Genomic DNA, 18,660 nt, shown 5'->3' with positions numbered 1-18,660 from the left:
ATGACTGTCATTACATTTTTTTTTATATTTAGTGCTGTCAAACAATTAATCGCGATTAATCGCATCGAAAATAAAAGATTTGTTTACATAATATGTGTGTGTGTACTGTGTATATTTATTATGTATATATAAATACACACACATGCATGTATATATTTCAGAAAAAGATGTTGTTTATATATTAAATATATTTATATATAATATAAATTATATGAATATATACATGTAAATATTTTCAAAATATATACTGTATGTGTGTGTATTTATATATACATAATAAATATACATTACATTATGAAAAGGCATGTTTTGTTCAGATCAAATTGAGTAACTCTACGAAAATGCCATGATATCCATTCATAAAAAATAAATAATATTTGTAACAATATTGTTTACCTTGAACATGTTTGAATGTTTTTGAAATTAATAAGACTACAGACATTAACTCATTAATAACATTAAAATGTTCTTAATAAATGTTAATAAATTAATAATAATGCTTTCATGAAACATTCGTTATTCATGTATTTAAAAATATATATATTTTAAACACTTCTACTGTTGATCATATTAAACATCCTTATTTGTGACCCTGGACCACAAAACCAGTCGTAAGGATTATTTTTTTAATTAAGATTTATACATCATCTGAATAAGCTGAATAAATAAGTATTCCATTGATGTATGGTTTGTTAGGACGGGACAATATTTGGCTGAGATACAACTATTTGAAAATCTGAAATCTGAGGGTGCAAAAACAAACAAACAAACAAAAAACATTCAAAATATTGAGAAAATCGCCTTTAAAGTTGTCCAAATGAAGTTCTTAGCAATGCTTATTACTAATCAAAAATTACGTTTTGATATATTTACGGTAGGAAATTTATAAAATATCTTCATGGAACATGATCTTTACTTAATATCCTAATAATTTTGGCATAAAAGAAAAATCGATCATTTTGACCCATACAATGTATTGTTGGCTATTGCTGCAAATATGCCCGTTCTACTTATGACTGCTTTTGTGGTCCCGGGTCACATTTGTCATAATTCGTAGTCATTGATTCATATAGGCTAACACTAAACAACAAACCAAATTTTCCGGCATTTACTTCTAAAGATAAGCAGCACCTGAAACTGCATTTGAAACAAAAAGCATTTACATATACTGTAGCCTATAATCATTAAATATAGGGCCTATGGGCTATAAGTATACTTAACCAATACTTAATCAATAGCTCTTGCATTTTGCCATTTTTATAATAAGGGGATACCCCGTTATGTTTAATTCTGTATGTTCTGTCTTCCTATAAAGCTAAACAGTGATCAACAAAATAACAAAAATGCTGCAGAAAACACAAAACAAGCCCAGACCAGGATCACTCATGGTCGCCCTATGATTGTAGGATGAAGAGCAGCGAGGAGCGAGCGAGCGTGCGTCTGCGATGATCTCCCTGGAGGCGTGCTGCGCCATGTGCTGCTGTGCGCTTCTGACGGGAAACATAGCTAGACACAAAGCAGCGCATGGTCCAAATGCAGCCCCACCCCAGACAAATAAACAAAGACCATAAGCATGCTTTTCTAACGTGGGTCCACATAAGACATTTGCTCCGTTAAGAACATCTCAGTATCTAAAAGTACCGATAACGTCCAGCATGATGGAGCGGTCAAAGAGAGGAACGAATTAACCCTTGCGGTCGTGAACGGAACTCCCTTAATTACGATCTGTCGCGTCTCTACATCTCTTTTGTTACACATTACGGGTTGATGACTGGAAATAAGCGGGGGTTAAGATGCTCTCCGCGTGTTTGTGTTAAAAAGTGGACCGCCTCCTCCCTCATTTCTGTCCCCTCCCTCAAGAAACCCCCTTCCCAGTAGCCTTTTGTGTTCACGGTGCCCTACACAGTCACTGCATTCCTGTTTCGTTTACTATCCGCTCATCCAGGAAGAGCTCTGTATTCGAGATCTCCATGAGAAAGTGGCCCGATTGCGAGGAAATTACTCACATCTACTTCTGGGACTTTGCTACGCTGAGGAAATATAAGTGGAGTGTCCAGCTCCATTCATACTTTTATCCGTTCACCTACCTCCAGCGGACAGGGGGGAAGTGAACACAAAGATATTTTGTACAAGCGTGGAATGGATTAAGTCGCACTGAGGAAAGCTGGAGCGCCACAGACGAACCAAGCGACGGCGAAGGGGTCGGAGGGAGTCGATGAATTTCCAACATCGAGAAAGAGGTGAGATAGCAGTGTGTGTCTGATGGTGACCGAGTCTGTTCCTGGGAGCCCTTAAAAAGCAGACATGCTGAAACCTGGCGTGTAGAATCGAGATTTCGTGCCGGGTTTGTAGCCTAGGTCTGTTTTCTGAAATGCACATTAAATATAAAAAAGTTCATTTTTAGCATTAGGCTGGGTATTTCTGTACGACATCCCAGAATAATTCATGACACCATTTCAGGAGAGAGGTGTATGTGAGATGGTAACTGACCACGAGGACATTTTGAAATGCCAAATCTGCAAGAGAGAAAAAAAAATCTGAGAAAATATAAATGTTCTATTTTAAGCGGGGCTTTCATATGCTATATGCGCTAAAAAAAAAAAACTTCATTTTTAGCATTAGGCTGGGTATTTCTGTACGACATCCCAGAATAATTCATGACACCATTTCAGGAGAGAGGTGTATGTGAGATGGTAACTGACCACGAGGACATTTTGAAATGCCAAATCTGCAAGAGGAAAAAAAAATCTGAGAAAATATAAATGTTCTATTTTAAGCGGGGCTTTCATATGCTATATGCGCTAAAAAAAAAAAAAAAAACAACAAAAAAACAACCAAAGATTAAAATTGTCCCCTGAAATCGCGTGTGCTCTATTCAGCACAGATGAGCCTCTTCATCCTCCTGCAATGTTACATCTCGATTGTAGCCATGTGTCAGAGCACTGCTCAGGCACAGCAGTTCAGTACCATGTAGTGGACAGCGGCGCAGCTGGTACAGTAGATCAGTGATTCAAGGGTGGGAATTGTGTGTGTGTGTGTGTGTGTGTGTGTGTTGGGGGGTGGGAGGGGGGGGGTCTTGACCCTCCCCCAGAGAGAGTCAAAACACAAATAGATGGGGGTCCCTAAAAACGATCTATTATTTGTCATTAATAATATGCATATTCTTTTTTCACTAATAGTATACATAAACACATTTAATCAGAATTTGTAAACGTTTCTGTCACCAAAAAGTCAGATAAAATCAAGTCAAATGTAAGCTCAGGAACAGAAGTTGCGTTCGCCCAACAAGTAACCATAGCAACAGTATGTAGCTCAAGTCAGAGCCGTTGAGAAATATAGAGTTGCGACACTCCCATAGGCTTCCATAGGAACCGAGGAATGCGGAAGTCAAGCACATTTTTGGGTGGGGGTGTGGGGGGGGGGGGGGGGTCTTGACCCTCCCCCAGAGAGAGTCAAAACAAAAATAGATGGGGGTCCCTAAAAACGATCTATTATTTGTCATTAATAATATGCATATTCTTTTTTCACTAATAGTATACATAAACACATTTAATCAGAATTTGTAAACGTTTCTGTCACCAAAAAGTCAGATAAAATCAAGTCAAATCTAAAAACGTAAGCTCAGGAACAGAAGTTGCGTTCGCCCAACAAGTAACCATAGCAACAGTATGTAGCTCAAGTCAGAGCCGTTGAGAAATATAGAGTTGCGACACTCCCATAGGCTTCCATAGGAACCGAGGAATGCGGAAGTCAAGCACACTCGCCAGAAAGTTGAGGGAATTACAGCAGTTTTTGGCATTTTAACGCATTAGTTAACCTCTCGGAAATCTGGCCAGTAGTTGTATTTTATGAAAGGCGTTATAGTTCATGTTTAGTTTTAGATAATAGGCAGTAATGCTATATTTGCAGTTAGATAACATGAGAAACACCTTAATAGCGATTATAACCAGATGCTAGTTGTCATATTTTGACGTTTTTAGTCTTTCTGCAATCTTTCTCTCCCTGTAGTAAATTGAATAAGTTATAGTGAAGACTGCCCATTAAAGGAATACAAGAAAGAGTTTCCCTGAATGCAGTTGGTTGCCTTCTGTTTTTTTAACGTTATTTTATTTTTTATTTAAATTCCGTATTTGCTGGCCTTTTTTAACATTCACTTATATTGTCTTCTTACATAAATGTCATAAAATAATACTGGGATGTGAGTAATTAATCTTTTTTAATTCAACATTTATTATGACCTATTATGACCGGTAAAACTCTTTACAGCAACTAGAGTAGAGCTAAATATATGTAGGCTATATTTATTAAACAGCCATACGGGCATCTAGTGGTTAAACCATGGCATTACATAGGAATATTATTTTTCTGGCCACCAGACGCCTCTAATTTGCCTCTTTGCACTGGAATTTAAAAACATTTTCTCTATTTTAACCCTAAATACTACGCTAATTGTAATATAAATAATAATCATATTAGAAAAAAATATTAATGCTGTCTCTTCGTCCCTCCCCAGAAAAAAAGCGATTGTAAAACCTAGTCAGCGTAGTTATCAATACACAATCAATGAACTTAATGTGTTTGCCCCCCCCCCAGAGAGAGTCAAAACACAAATAGATGGGGGTCCCTAAAAACGATCTATTATTTGTCATTAATAATATGCATATTCTTTTTTCACTAATAGTATACATAAACACATTTAATCAGAATTTGTAAACGTTTCTGTCACCAAAAAGTCAGATAAAATCAAGTCAAATGTAAGCTCAGGAACAGAAGTTGCGTTCCCCAACAAGTAACCATAGCAACAGTATGTAGCTCAAGTCAGAGCCGTTGAGAAATATAGAGTTGCGACACTCCCATAGGCTTCCATAGGAACCGAGGAATGCGGAAGTCAAGCACACTCGCCAGAAAGTTGAGGGAATTACAGCAGTTTTTGGCATTTTAACGCATTAGTTAACCTCTCGGAAATCTGGCCAGTAGTTGTATTTTATGAAAGGCGTTATAGTTCATGTTTAGTTTTAGATAATAGGCAGTAATGCTATATTTGCAGTTAGATAACATGAGAAACACCTTAATAGCGATTATAACCAGATGCTAGTTGTCATATTTTGACGTTTTTAGTCTTTCTGCAATCTTTCTCTCCCTGTAGTAAATTGAATAAGTTATAGTGAAGACTGCCCATTAAAGGAATACAAGAAAGAGTTTCCCTGAATGCAGTTGGTTGCCTTCTGTTTTTTTAACGTTATTTTATTTTTTATTTAAATTCCGTATTTGCTGGCCTTTTTTAACATTCACTTATATTGTCTTCTTACATAAATGTCATAAAATAATACTGGGATGTGAGTAATTAATCTTTTTTAATTCAACATTTATTATGACCTATTATGACCGGTAAAACTCTTTACAGCAACTAGAGTAGAGCTAAATATATGTAGGCTATATTTATTAAACAGCCATACGGGCATCTAGTGGTTAAACCATGGCATTACATAGGAATATTATTTTTCTGGCCACCAGACGCCTCTAATTTGCCTCTTTGCACTGGAATTTAAAAACATTTTCTCTATTTTAACCCTAAATACTACGCTAATTGTAATATAAATAATAATCATATTAGAAAAAAATATTAATGCTGTCTCTTCGTCCCTCCCCAGAAAAAAAGCGATTGTAAAACCTAGTCAGCGTAGTTATCAATACACAATCAATGAACTTAATGTGTCAATAATCACTAGAAATCGCTGCAAATATAGTGAAACTGCTGTCTATCCTACTTAAACCCATTCAGACATATTGAGAGCGGGAGCTGTTTGGAACTATTGAGAGCTCCATGAACCACGTGACCGCGTGGCGGCGAGACCAAAGCTTGTCGCAACTCTGTTTCTCAACGGCTCTGGCTCAAGCTAGACATCGACCAAGCGTAAAGGTCTATTCACACCAAGGACGATAACTGTAAAGTCTTAATAACCGTTTAATAATCTAGTTCTATGAGAATAGTGAAGTCCATAATGAAAACGACACAGAGCAACGATATCGTTGGAATCACTTCCAAAGAGATTTTTTTTTAAAACAAATGAACTATAAAAACTTGATATGGAAAAAAGTGTTTCGTTTAAAATGCCAGCAGGATTATTGAAGTACATAAAATGAATATAACAAACACATATTTTTGAATATAGGCCTACATAACATAAAAACAGTAAACACAGTTTGAATTTGCAATAAGAAAAAAATATCCACATTTTATGGACTTAATGTTAGGTGTGACAAAGACAAGATGTTTCCACACACACACAAAAAATCAATTTAGCAAATTTAATGTTAATTCTTTAATATTCAGTATTTTCATTAAAATGCAAATTTCTGTTTTAAAACAAAATTTGATAAAAAGACTGCGGTAGATGCTAGATCACAAGTGGATTCCATTTTTGAGAAATGAACAAAATTGGGTTTTCAATGCAGGATTTTGCTTAAAGTACACAACCCGCTAATGTAAGTGTAATTCACTTCCTTCACTTCACTGCAGACATTTTACATTATCTTAGAGTGTGCAGACTTTCTTTCAAGTTATTTTCAAACGTCTTCTGATTAAGGAACACTGGAAAGGTTTGATCACTTAAATGAGTTGAAAAAATCTCAAATTTTCTCTACATTTAGTACGTATATTTATTCAGTACCAGCTTCCCACCAGCTCTGACATATTGCTGAAGAGACTCACAGACCGACTTGATTGCTGCTTTATTGCTAAGCTCCTTTTATTTACCAGCCAAGAGACTCCTTGACAGCACAGACTTGAGTCTGTTCATTCCCGGCCCTCTCCTTATCCCCCTCTCTCTTCAGAGACAAACAAAGTAGCGCAGGATAAATAGTTCTCTCTCCCCTGAAAAGAGCCTTCTTTGTTTGTGCAGTGTGAGGCGTGGAAGCCAATACGGCCACCATGTGTCACCCAACTTTCATTAGCTGTCCGCCTGGAGAGAGATGAGGCTATTCAGGCTATTGCATGCTAAGTCAATACTGAATTCCACAAGGTAACTCCAGTAAGGGAAGCTTAGTTACTAATCAGTTATGTGGGCATATGCAGAAAGTATTGAATCCTGATATTGACTGGCTATGCAGTCTACCTCATCAAACACCACCACAATGCTGTAATATTATCCAAAACCATTAATCTCAACATTTCTGGTTGGACTGCAGTTATGTGTCATAAAGCTCTGTTTTGAGCCCCTTGAAAGCGGTACCATTAGACATTACAGAACATCTTGAAAGGATGATATTTTGTGGTGTCATGGAATGGAACACAAAGTACTTTCCTTGCCAATTTTTTTATTTTTTGCTCCCAAAGACCAGTGTATTTCATTACATTCATGAGGATATGGTTGATGAGCCTTTCATCACGAGATGCCTTGTTTTCCAATTGATTATCATTACTGAAAGAAACCGATATCACATTATAAAGAAATCAAGTTTCCAACCGTAAAATACAAATTTTCATTTCAAGGCCAATAAAAAATGTATACATTATATTTGTTTGTTATACTCTATCATTTAAAATACACAGTGATGAGATGGATATAAAAACATGTAACTAATGGATGTATGCATTTTACACTCCCTGTATTTGATTTTGTGTCCACCCATCCGCATCAGAAGCACAGAATATTTGCATGACTAGCAAGACAAATTACAAACATGCCAAGTGATCCATTTACTAGGCTGATTTGAGCACTTAGATATTCCAAGACCATTTGAGGTTGAGCCAAATAAAAGTTGCAGGATATTTAATACCACAAGCATAGGCACAGATGTTTATATCTTTCAACAGATCTTAGTCAGGGCAGCGTTGCTTAACAACATACAACAACAACAACAAAAAAATACTTTCAGTAGACAAAAACTCAAACAAAAAACTGTTTTAAAAGCTGTGAGTTGTAAATAAAATCTGTGATTTAAGTGATTTAAGACCTTTATACACTCTATGTCATTGCAAAGACATTGTTTTCATCTGTGTTAAATTCTATATGGCGTCTAACCTGCTTAAGGTCTATAACATGTATCTAGTAAATATCTTGTGTTTGATCTTATTCTGTTCTCACTTTCAGATTTTACTCGGCCAAACGGCAAAATGATATCTCCAAAAGACAAGCCCAAGAAGAAGCCTCCCAAAGACAGTATGACCCTGCTGCCATGTTTCTACTTTGTAGAGGTATGCTGTCAACATGTTTCAGTTGTTTTGGTGATGCTTTAACGATCTCTACAAGGCTTCTTCATCTTGCCGTTGAACTGCCTAAAGAATAGCATGACGTGTTACGCACCACTGCCTTATCTTATGAGGAGAGTCATCTGCATAAAATGCCATTTACATGTCGCTTTGAGTTATAATACAATGACATGATGAAACATATGAGCCTGTAAAATGAATTGTGATTTTAGCTGTGTAATAAATGACATGACATGACTTGCAAATGTCACAGAACTGATATTTAACACCGATGCCATTTATTTGACATATAATGAATCATAAGCGGGATATGGGAATGAACAAGTTCTTATCCTATGTAGGTGATGTCAAGTACATGTTTTAACCAGGGTTAAGAGGTTTTAACAGGATTTCAGCAAAGGATTATTTGGGCTTAAACTGCTTTATTCCTGTTCAATGAGATAATATTGATGTAAACATCAAAGAAAATTGTTGAAACGTGAAACGTCAATGGAAATTTTAACTGGTTACCGCTAGACCTACTTTTTTAATGTTTACATAGATATTTATACACTTAAGTCACACTGAAAATATCTGAATATCATCACACTTTTCTGAAAAAGTGTTCACTTTTTTAAACAAAAAAAAAACAAAGTGGCATCTGCAAACAAATGATGCCAGAGCTTTCCTCAGAACTAACTTTTCTTGCAACTAATTGAAATATCTAGTCTCATGTTTTAGTGGTTGTATAAAGTCAGTTCCTCTAGCTCAGTGGTTCCCAACACTGCACGTTTTGCATGTCTCCTTAATCAAACACACCTGCTTCAGACCATCAGCTCATTAGTAGAGACTCCAAGACCTGAAATTGGTGTGTCAGAGAAAGGAGACATGCAAAATGTGCAGTGTTGGGGTGCCTCCAGGACTAGGGTTGGGAACCACTGCTCTAGCTAGTTCACAGCCATAGCAGCCATATCACCCTGCAGCCCAAGACTGGTTGTCCACTGAAGCTAAGCAGGGTTGAGCCTGGTCAGTACCTGGATGGGAGACCTCCTGGGAAAACTAGGTTGCTGTTGGAAGAGGTGTTAGTGAGGCCAGCAGGGGGTGCTCACCCTGTGGTCTGCATTGGTCCTAACGCCCCAGTATAGTGACGGGGACACTATACTGACAAAAAAGCACCGTCCTACGGATGAGACGTTAAACCGAGGTCCCGACTCTCTATGGTCATTAAAAATCCCATGGCACTTCTCGTAAAGAGTAGGGTGTAACACCTGTGTCCTGGCCAAATTGCTCCCCTGGCCTTTGTCAATCATGGCCTCCTAATAATCCCCAACCACTTGATTGGCTCTATGACTCTCTCTCCTCTCCACCTGTATCTGGTGTGTGGTGAGTGCACTGGCGCCGTTGTACTGTGGCTGCCGTCGCATCACCCAAGTGAATGCTGCACACTGGTGGTGGTTGAGGAGAGAACCCCCCCACATGATTGTAAAGTGCTTTGGGTGTACAACAATACACAATAAAGCACTATATAAATGCATCATTCATAGTTACTACAGGTGTTGTTAAACACATTACTATGAACATTAATGTTTGGTAGTCTAAAATAGTTCAAATGCATTTTTTGAAAGAAAGTAATAGAATGTTTAAAGAATACGTTTTTTTTTACAATATGTAAAAAGTGTTTATACTTTTTTCTCAAACAAATGCTATATTTTGTTATTTCAAGCCAAGGCATTCATGCATTTTTAAGCTTGGCTTAAGTGTTCAAATATTTTTGGGACCACTGTATGTCTAATACTGTGTGCATGAATAATTCATGAAGGTATCCATGCAGTATATGTTGATTGATTCCTCCCTGCATAATCCTCTCCTGTGCCACCTTTCCCATAACCCAACTATTCTTCCCCTTTTTCTTCCCTTTTAGCTGCCAATAGTGGCATCCTCCATGATCTCTCTTTACTTCTTGGAGCTGACAGACGTATTACAGCCAGCCAAAGTTGGGTTCCGTTGCCATGACCGCACACTGAGCATGCCCTATGTGGAAACGGGAGACGAGCTCATCCCTCTGCTCATGCTGCTCAGCCTGGCCTTTGCTGGCCCTGCAGCGTCTGTGAGTGTTCATACTATATTCATAAACAACCTAACCTATTTATCTCACTGTTGCTACTGTGAATATTACACTAAATCCTGTTACTCTATTCATTGATGCAATGTGGACAGTAATTGGCCAGTGAATTGCCAGTGGATTGCATGGTCAAGGACTGAGTTTTAACATCTTGTATAAAGCATAATTAAACACTTGACAGATTGGATTTCTGTAATGTTGCTTCAGGCAGCTCTCATTCTTCTGTGCGTTTTTGGCTTAGATCATGCTGGGTGAAGCCTTGATGTACTGCATGCAGTCCAAACTGAAGATTCGCTCTGGTACAGAAGGCAGTATAAATGCAGGAGGCTGCAACTTCAACTCCTTCTTACGCAGAACAGTGCGCTTTGTGGGTATGTTAAAAGATACCTCAGTGTAGGAATGGGAAACTTTCCAATTAAATGATATTTGGGGTCAGACATATGATTTAATGTTTGTAAAGAAGTCTCTTACGCTCACCAAAGCTGTATTTATTTGATTCAAAATATAGTAAAAACACATTTTATGTGAAATATTATTACAATTTAAAATAACTGTTTTCAATTTTTATATATGTTAAATGTATTTTATTTTATTTTCAGCAGCCATTACTCCAGTCTTCAGTGTCACATGATCCTTCAGAAATCATTCCAATGTGCTGATTTGGGTTTAAGAAATATTTCTTATACTATTATCAATGTTGAAAACAGTTGTGCTGCTTAATATTTTTGTGGAAACCACAAGACATTTTGTTCAGGACTTTCTGATGAATAGAAAGTTTAAAAGAACAGTGTTTATTTAAAATAGAAGTGTCCATAGAGTGTCAATTTCTTTAATTTAAAAAAAAATCTTACTGATCCCAAACTTTTGACTGGTAGTGTAATAATGTAATAATATGAAGTTAAACTCATTACTATTTTCACATTTTTAACAGTCACATTGGTCACACTTTATTTTAAGGTCCAATTCTTGTTATTAACAAACCATTAACTGCAAACTTTTGCCTCAATTACTACTAATTTGCTGCTTATTAATAGTATGGTAGTTGTTAAGTTTAGGTATTGGGTAGGGTTAGGGATGTAGAATATGTTCATGCAGAATAAATGCTTTATACGTACTAATAAACAGCCAATATGTTATTAATAGGCAACTAGTTAATAGTGAGAATTGGTCCTTATACTAAAGTGTTACCGTAACAAATCTACAAAGATATTTGAGGTATGTCTCAGTCTCTATCACATGCATTACTGATTTTAGCTGACCCATAAAAAACCATCCCACAAATGGCCAATCAAAATGCTCTATGATTATAGAAATATTCTGAAGTTGATCTGACAACTCCTGCCATAAACACACAGTATACTCAATATGTGGGAAATTACAGGTAAAGTTAAAATATATATAAACAACTAAAATATTAAAATATATATGCAAATAATACATCTTTGTATGGTATTTGTATGGCACACACGCAAAAGCTTTAAATGGTAATCTCTTATTTTTAGTTTTAATACTCAGGAGTTGGGACCTCTTCTGACTTCTGACATTCATTATTCATACACTGACAGTATTCGGACATTTTTGCAGGCCTTTTCTATTTTGGTAGAAGCATATGGTCGAGTGTTGGCTACGTAAGACTCACACAGACAAACAAAAACAAGTCTGGCTCTGTTCACATGGTTCCACACTGACAGTTTCTCGTCCCCACACAGGTGTTCATGTGTTTGGGCTGTGCGCCACTGCATTGGTGACTGACGTTATCCAGCTGGCCACTGGCTATCATGCTCCTTTCTTCCTAACCGTGTGCAAACCCAACTACACACTGCCGGGTGTGGCCTGCGATAAAAACCCCTACATAACCCAGGACATCTGCTCAGGCCGGGACCAGTATGCCATCCTGTCAGCAAGGTGAATACACACAAACAACACCATCCCTTCTCACATATGCCAAGGTAAATTCATTTTGTTGTTGTGTTTAGGGTGTTACCTAATTAGCATATTCTATTTGCATATATGTGCTAAAACACAAAGTATTGTTTATTTGTATGCAATACGCACACACATATTTGCCCCTGTAGTGTTGCATACCCAATGTGTGGACTAAACAGGATGACAAATAGATATTCTTTGTGTTTATTTCAAGTTTTTTTAGTTTCTATCCCATTGCAGCATTTCCCTACAAGGACTACAAATGGGATTTATCCTTTTTTCTTCCCAAATCCTTGTCAGGCGGCACATAGAACGAGGAAGCTATGGAACAGATATGAAATTGTGTTTTGCTCACTGAAGCGTAGTACTTTCCTCCTGCTCTTCCTTGGCTCATTTACATTTCTTCCTCGCATGCTAAAACTCTTGGAATGTGATCATTCATGTGATGTGTTACTTTTTCCTCTTTTTTTGTCTGTCTTTGTGTTAACAGGAAAACTTTCCCCTCCCAGCACGCCACTCTGTCTGGCTTCGCAGCCGTCTACATCTCGGTAAGCATTTCTCTTTACTTTTCTCAGGGAACTTTGATTTAAAAATGATCTGACGCAAAATACTTGTATTTTGAAAAAACGTGCCACTGTGATCACTGAGCTAGCACTCTTATTAGAAGGATCCAGCATAAGCATTAAGTGGCGTAGAACATTGTCAACTGCTGATTGACCTCTGCTGATTTCCTAAAAAGTGCAGAGTACATAGGCCACAGCCAGCTTGGTGTCTCACAGCTGTAGAGCCTGAGATGCTCATTAGTCTACTTTTGTTAGCTATGCCTCGTTGAACTCAATGTGGGTTTTCCAACTGTTAATGAAGTCATTCTCTCTGGACAGTTAAGAGAGACAGTCAAGCTGCTTTAACTACATTTGGAGTATTTTAGGTAAATCTAATTGGTGTTAGTGTTATCCAGTAGAATCTAATTGGCGGACCTTAAAAAAAGCATATAAACCAGTTATTTTAAAACAATGAAACAGAGGTAACTGACTCAAGTAAAGTGGACTAGGAATTGCATGTCTTTCCCCATGGAAGTATGTCTCAAATATCAAACTTAATAATTTAAAGCTGCAGTCCGTAACTTTTTTTGGTTAAAAATGATCCGAAATCAATATTTGAGCAAGTACATAACCAGCCAGTGTTCAAAACTATCGCCTTACTTCAGCCCGATTCACAAAGGTTAGCTTATAATAATGTTTTCTAATTTGAGTGGTACAGGTAGGTTTTCGCGGGAAATTTGAGCATGGCACTGCGTCATTACATCACGTCTGTAAACATAAAGAAGTTGTCCCGGCTACTAGGCTATCGCATGTGAGGATCCTGCAGGTGGCAGATCATTTATAGCCTTTTCTCACAGCAGCTGGAATAATTAAATGTATAATTTTGATGGCGGATTGTAATCCAGAAAGGATTATGTGTTTATGAAACACATGTGAATGAAATTAAATTATATTCCAGTTATAAATGTGCTTCTGATTACAGATAGCCTGGGATTACAAAGATTTGTATTTTAAAGAAAACCAGTTCGAAGGGAGCATAATTAGCTTTTTGGATTAAAAGAATTTCTTAATATGAAATTCGAAGAGTATGACCATTAGATTAGACTGTGCAGAAATTGAAATCTACACGCTAATACACACTATACTCATAGTCACCAATGCTGATGTTGTTAACATTAATCATTTGAGAATAAAATATAACAATAATAATCATTTGAATTGTTTGATGTGATATGAGCTAACCGACCTTTAGATTTAATCACTATTGGTAGCGAGATTTATGGTAAGGCTTTTTTCCTCAGCTGGTCAGAACTTACTTGTTCAGATGGCAATATACGGTGAAAATTCTTATTTGGGTCATATTCCAAGACGTAGTCTAGAATCTGTGATTGCGAAGTACAGTAAATATCCACACCGGTGCAGTGACTGACTGCCACACATACTCTTCAGAACATTAGATTCATCCGCGCTGTAGCTGTGCCGACTCACAACCCACGCAAGCTAGATAATTCCGCACACAGCTGCAATTCCAGGTTTTCAAACAGAGATGGCGACAAAGAGGCAAAACTTACGGACTGCAGCTTTAAGTAAAATTAGGTGGCTTGGCAAAATTTTTAGATTTAACTCTTAGATTCTGTGATTATCAAATATCATAAAATATCATATTCTAGTATATGGAATGAAAGGGAAATTATGCCTGGATAAAGTCATTGAACAAGCCTGATAAAAAAATAATAATAATAAAACAACAACAACAATATAATCAAAAATCTAAAACCTCTAATAATTCCTTATTTAAAATTTTTTATTTAGAAATGTCCTTATAAATTCCCATGCTTTAAGGAAAAGCATGGGCTTCATGGGCCCGAGCCTCATTTTGAGTTACTACTATTTAAAATCTTTAAAGAAAACTCCAAAGAAATTGAAAGGAAAGCTTTACGGGTTAACAGTGAAACATCAACTTAAAGGGATAGTTCACCCAAAAATGAAATTGCTGTCATTAATTACTCATCCTCATGTTGTTCCAAACCCGCAAGACCTTTGTTCATCTTTGGAACACAAATTAAGATATTTTTATGAAATCCGAGAGCTTTATGACGTTGAATAGAGAAGAAATTGTTGATCGTTAATCATTTTTGTTTTCTTTGCACACAAATACTATTCTCGTAGCTTCATGAAATTACAGGTGAACCACTGATGTCACATGGATTATTTTAACAGTGTACTTTCTGTGCCTTGAACGTGGTACTTGCGTTGCTGTCTATGGAGGGTCAGAAAGCTCTCAGATTTCATCAAAAATATCTTAATTTGTGTTCCAAAGATGAACGAAGGTCTTACAGGTTTGGAATGACATGAGGTTAAGAAAATAATGACAGAATTTTCATTTTGGGGTGAACTATCCCTTTAATTAAAACAAACAAGCACCGCAAAACCCCTCATTTTTAAGTGGAAAAAGAAAAAGTTTCATTTGAGACAGCTGTTAGAGGTCATTTCATATTTATGAGGTTTTTACCAGAGCAGTTGTCATGTTGTTGTGATACTTATGTTTCTCTACTCAGATGTACTTCAATGCCACCATATCAGACAGTACCAAGCTGCTGAAGCCTGTGCTGGTGTTTGCGTTTGCCATAGCAGCAGCCCTGGCAAGTTTGACCCAAATCACCCAGTATCGGAGCCACCCGATTGACGTCTACGTGGGCTTTGTGATAGGGGCTGGCATTGCTGTTTATCTAGTGAGTCTTTGTTTTTAGTTTGCCTTTCCGAACAACTTTTGCTTTGACAGCTTGAATTTTGGGTTAGCAGAGGATTTCAAGACTTATTTATCTTCCTCTTTTCACTGTTTTATAATCTGCCGACTGCAAGCTCTATATTTAGGATTTCTTTTCTATTAGAGGAAGAGAAATCCTCCAGGATTCATCAGGAACAATTTCACAGCTCCTTTTCACTCTCTCCATGTCATCTCTTTGCTTCGTCTCTTTCCTCTGATATGCTTTAGTGTTATAATCTCTCTAACCAGTCAAGTGGGTTAAAACAATTTCTAAAAATGTAATTTATAATACAATAGTAAATAGGTAAAAGAAAAAAGTCAACAGACAAAAAGTAAAAGTAATAAAACTCTGTAGCACTGAACAAGTGTTTTGTTTTTACAGTAAAAATACAATAAAAAAAATAATAAACTAAAATCATTTTCGTGGCTCCAATAAATGACCCTGTCAGTGGAAAACCTCCCCAGATTTGTATAGAAGCTGTTATAGCAGCAAAGAGAGAACCAACTCTATTATTAATGGCCAATGTTCTAACATAAACTATTCAATAAACAAATATGAGTATATTTGGTGTACGTGCAATCTAATTAATTTGTCTTCATGAGGTAAAAAATGTCTCATGAACTCTTGTTAACCTTACAATAACAACTGTTTCTCACACTCCAGGCAGTATATGCAGTGGGGAACTTTAGGTCCAATGAAGAGTCCTACGCCAGGCCATTGAAGCAGCCCCCTCCTCCACAAAAAGATCCTCTAAGAGAACTGACACAGCGTGGCCATGACTCTGTGTACCAAAAGGCCCATGCTTCTGAGAGCAACGATGAGCTATCGGCCCCGCCACATGTTGCTGGCCTGAACCGTAAGGTGCGTCGAGAGAAGGCCTCAATGGGCAGCCTAAAGAGGGCTAGTGCAGATGTTGAGCTCCTGGCTCCTCGCAGCCCAATGGGGAAGGAGACCATGGTGACCTTCAGTAACACACTGCCCCGTGCTAACACCAATGCTATGGAGGAGCCTGCTCAGCGTCACATGACCTTCCATGTGCCGATGGACTCTCAGCGTTCTAAACAGTTGGTGTCCGAATGGAAGCAGAAATCAATGGAGTTGCGCAGTCTCAGCTTGAGGGATGAGGAAGAGGAGGAAGGAGCAACTGCAGATGGAGTTGACGGAGTTGAAGGAGAAGCTTCAGAGGATCTGGGCATGCCGTCCTCCCTTTATCCTACCGTGCAAGCCAATAGGGGAGCAACGGCAACAGCAGGAGGTGCCAGGGCGATGATGCCTCAGAGGCCCGGTGCCCCACAGTTGGTTCATATCCCAGAGGAAGCCACCAGACCACCACCAGTGTCACCTAAAAGCGCCACCACACGGGCAAAATGGCTATCCATGACGGAGAAAGGAGGTCCGGTACCAGCTGCCACGCCAGAACCCCCACGATTACCCAACCAACCACGGGTTATTCAGGTCATTGCCATGTCTAAGCAACATGGTCCAGGTAGCATCACCACACCAAAGTCCTCTGAGACTGCCTCATCCTGTGCCACCTCCAGCACTGGCTCAGAGTCGCCATACTACCGCATTCCATCGGAGCAAGACAGAAGCAGCATTGTCACGGTAGACGCTCACGCTCCTCATCACCCAGTGGTCCGTCTTTCTTCAGGCAACGGGAACACATGGGATTGGAGGAGCACCTCTAATGGCAGCACAGAAGTCCATGAGACCAGCCGGACACTCCCCAGGCAGGAATGCGTCCGTGATTATCGTCCCATGAAAACGGACTCCCTTTGCTCCTCTACCAGTGATCCTGATCCAGGGATCCTGCCTCCGCCACCACATCCTGACCTGCTCCTCGACAGCAGTCTAAGTCGAGATTCCTCGCTTCACCATAAGTCCTCGATCTCAGCTAAAGACTGGGAGCCTGGTCAGCCTCACCCAGAGCCAGACCACTTCTTTAAGAACTTGCAAACAAACAGACCATTTAAGGACTGAAGATGTTACTGTAGGCCAAAGCAGGGCAGACTTCTTTTAGGGAAGGACCCAATGTGAATAATTGTGTTTTCAGTGGATGGCGAGAGAAGACAGCCTTTTTGGTTATCTCACATGGAGCATCTGGGGTGGATTAGTGCAGTGGAGCACCAGAAGGATCACACAGACTTGAGGAGGCTGTTGAGTGTACATGCACAATCTGTGAGGAAAGATGACCCACAAACCTCAAATCAAGTTGTAATAATATATTAAGGCTTTCTGTTCTTTGCAGAAAGCGTTGCCCCTTTCAAGAAGCTAAGTTCTTGTGAGTAAAGACATAACAACCAAGCATATTTACATTTGAGGTTTCATTCATACACAAAGACTTATGTTGTATTGTACAAGAAGAAGTCATGTTTTAGTTAATTAATGATTCAGACTCATTGGGGACAGTTTTATCCTGGGAATATGGACAGGTAAGCAGTCTCATGACTTTGCTGTGTATGGAATCAGTTTTAAGTAGGCCTAGTCGTGTTCTCCTTTTTATACTAAAATATGAAGTACTCTTGCTTGTTTGTATGTGTTGCATGTGTGTTTATTTATGTGTCTTCTTGACTTTGGATGGACTGTTATAAATCAGCAGGGATGGTCTCTTTCATTTTGCTGCCCAATGTTAAGGTTTTTGTAACAAACTTTGAAAAATTAAATTTTAATAATACTATCTGCTTTTAATCAGTGAATCTAATGAATTCTGATAGACGTTTTGTGTCAAAATCCGTGATTTTCTCAGACATTTTGAAAAACAAGTGATTGTGTTCACTGCTTTTCTTCTACACTTTCATAAATGTACTGTATATTCAGACAGTTTTGATAAATGGACTATCATACAGAGTATTACATCTTTATTTATTTATTCATCTTCATTTTTCAGAACATCAACAACAAAAACTACAGCTAATAACAGGGCATGCATTCGTATATTTTATATTATAGATATTTATATTAAACAATGTTCAATCATTTATTTTTTTAGGGGAAAACATACAGTAATTCATGTGTGTGAGCTTATCAATATTACATCCACATTACAAGCCAGTATTTCTTCAAAAATGTAAAACAAAACACATGCACAACAGCATATTTCATATCATACAT

The 18,660-nt window shown here is 37.9% G+C and overlaps 1 protein-coding gene across 1 annotated transcript; it reads left to right on the top strand.

The window, feature by feature from the left end:
• The first annotated feature begins 1,998 nt into the window (after positions 1-1,998).
• LOC107584910 (phospholipid phosphatase-related protein type 3-like) lies at positions 1,999-18,184 on the top strand. Its single transcript, XM_016271683.1, has 8 exons — positions 1,999-2,240; positions 8,094-8,197; positions 10,113-10,298; positions 10,555-10,684; positions 12,023-12,218; positions 12,730-12,787; positions 15,340-15,513; positions 16,213-18,184. The coding sequence occupies exons 1-8, from the start codon at positions 2,216-2,218 to the stop codon at positions 17,527-17,529; spliced, it is 2,190 nt and encodes a 729-aa protein (XP_016127169.1). The 5' UTR covers positions 1,999-2,215; the 3' UTR covers positions 17,530-18,184.
• Positions 18,185-18,660: the final 476 nt, after the last annotated feature.

The sequence above is a fragment of the Sinocyclocheilus grahami genome, unplaced genomic scaffold (assembly GCF_001515645.1).
Source record: "Sinocyclocheilus grahami isolate Dianchi unplaced genomic scaffold, SAMN03320097.WGS_v1.1 scaffold5.1, whole genome shotgun sequence".
Classification (NCBI taxonomy): Eukaryota; Metazoa; Chordata; class Actinopteri; order Cypriniformes; family Cyprinidae; genus Sinocyclocheilus; species Sinocyclocheilus grahami.
The sequence above is the reverse complement of the archived record's forward strand: the minus strand, read 5'-3'. Positions and strand labels throughout refer to the sequence as shown.

Bases quoted from the DNA above. Each gene is read 5' to 3' on its own strand.
- LOC107584910 (XM_016271683.1), top strand. From the start codon at position 2,216: ATGAATTTCCAACATCGAGAAAGAG. The intron at 8,198-10,112 runs GTATGCTGTCAA...CTTCCCTTTTAG, and splicing joins CATGTTTCTACTTTGTAGAG to CTGCCAATAGTGGCATCCTC. The intron at 12,219-12,729 runs GTGAATACACAC...TTGTGTTAACAG, and splicing joins TATGCCATCCTGTCAGCAAG to GAAAACTTTCCCCTCCCAGC.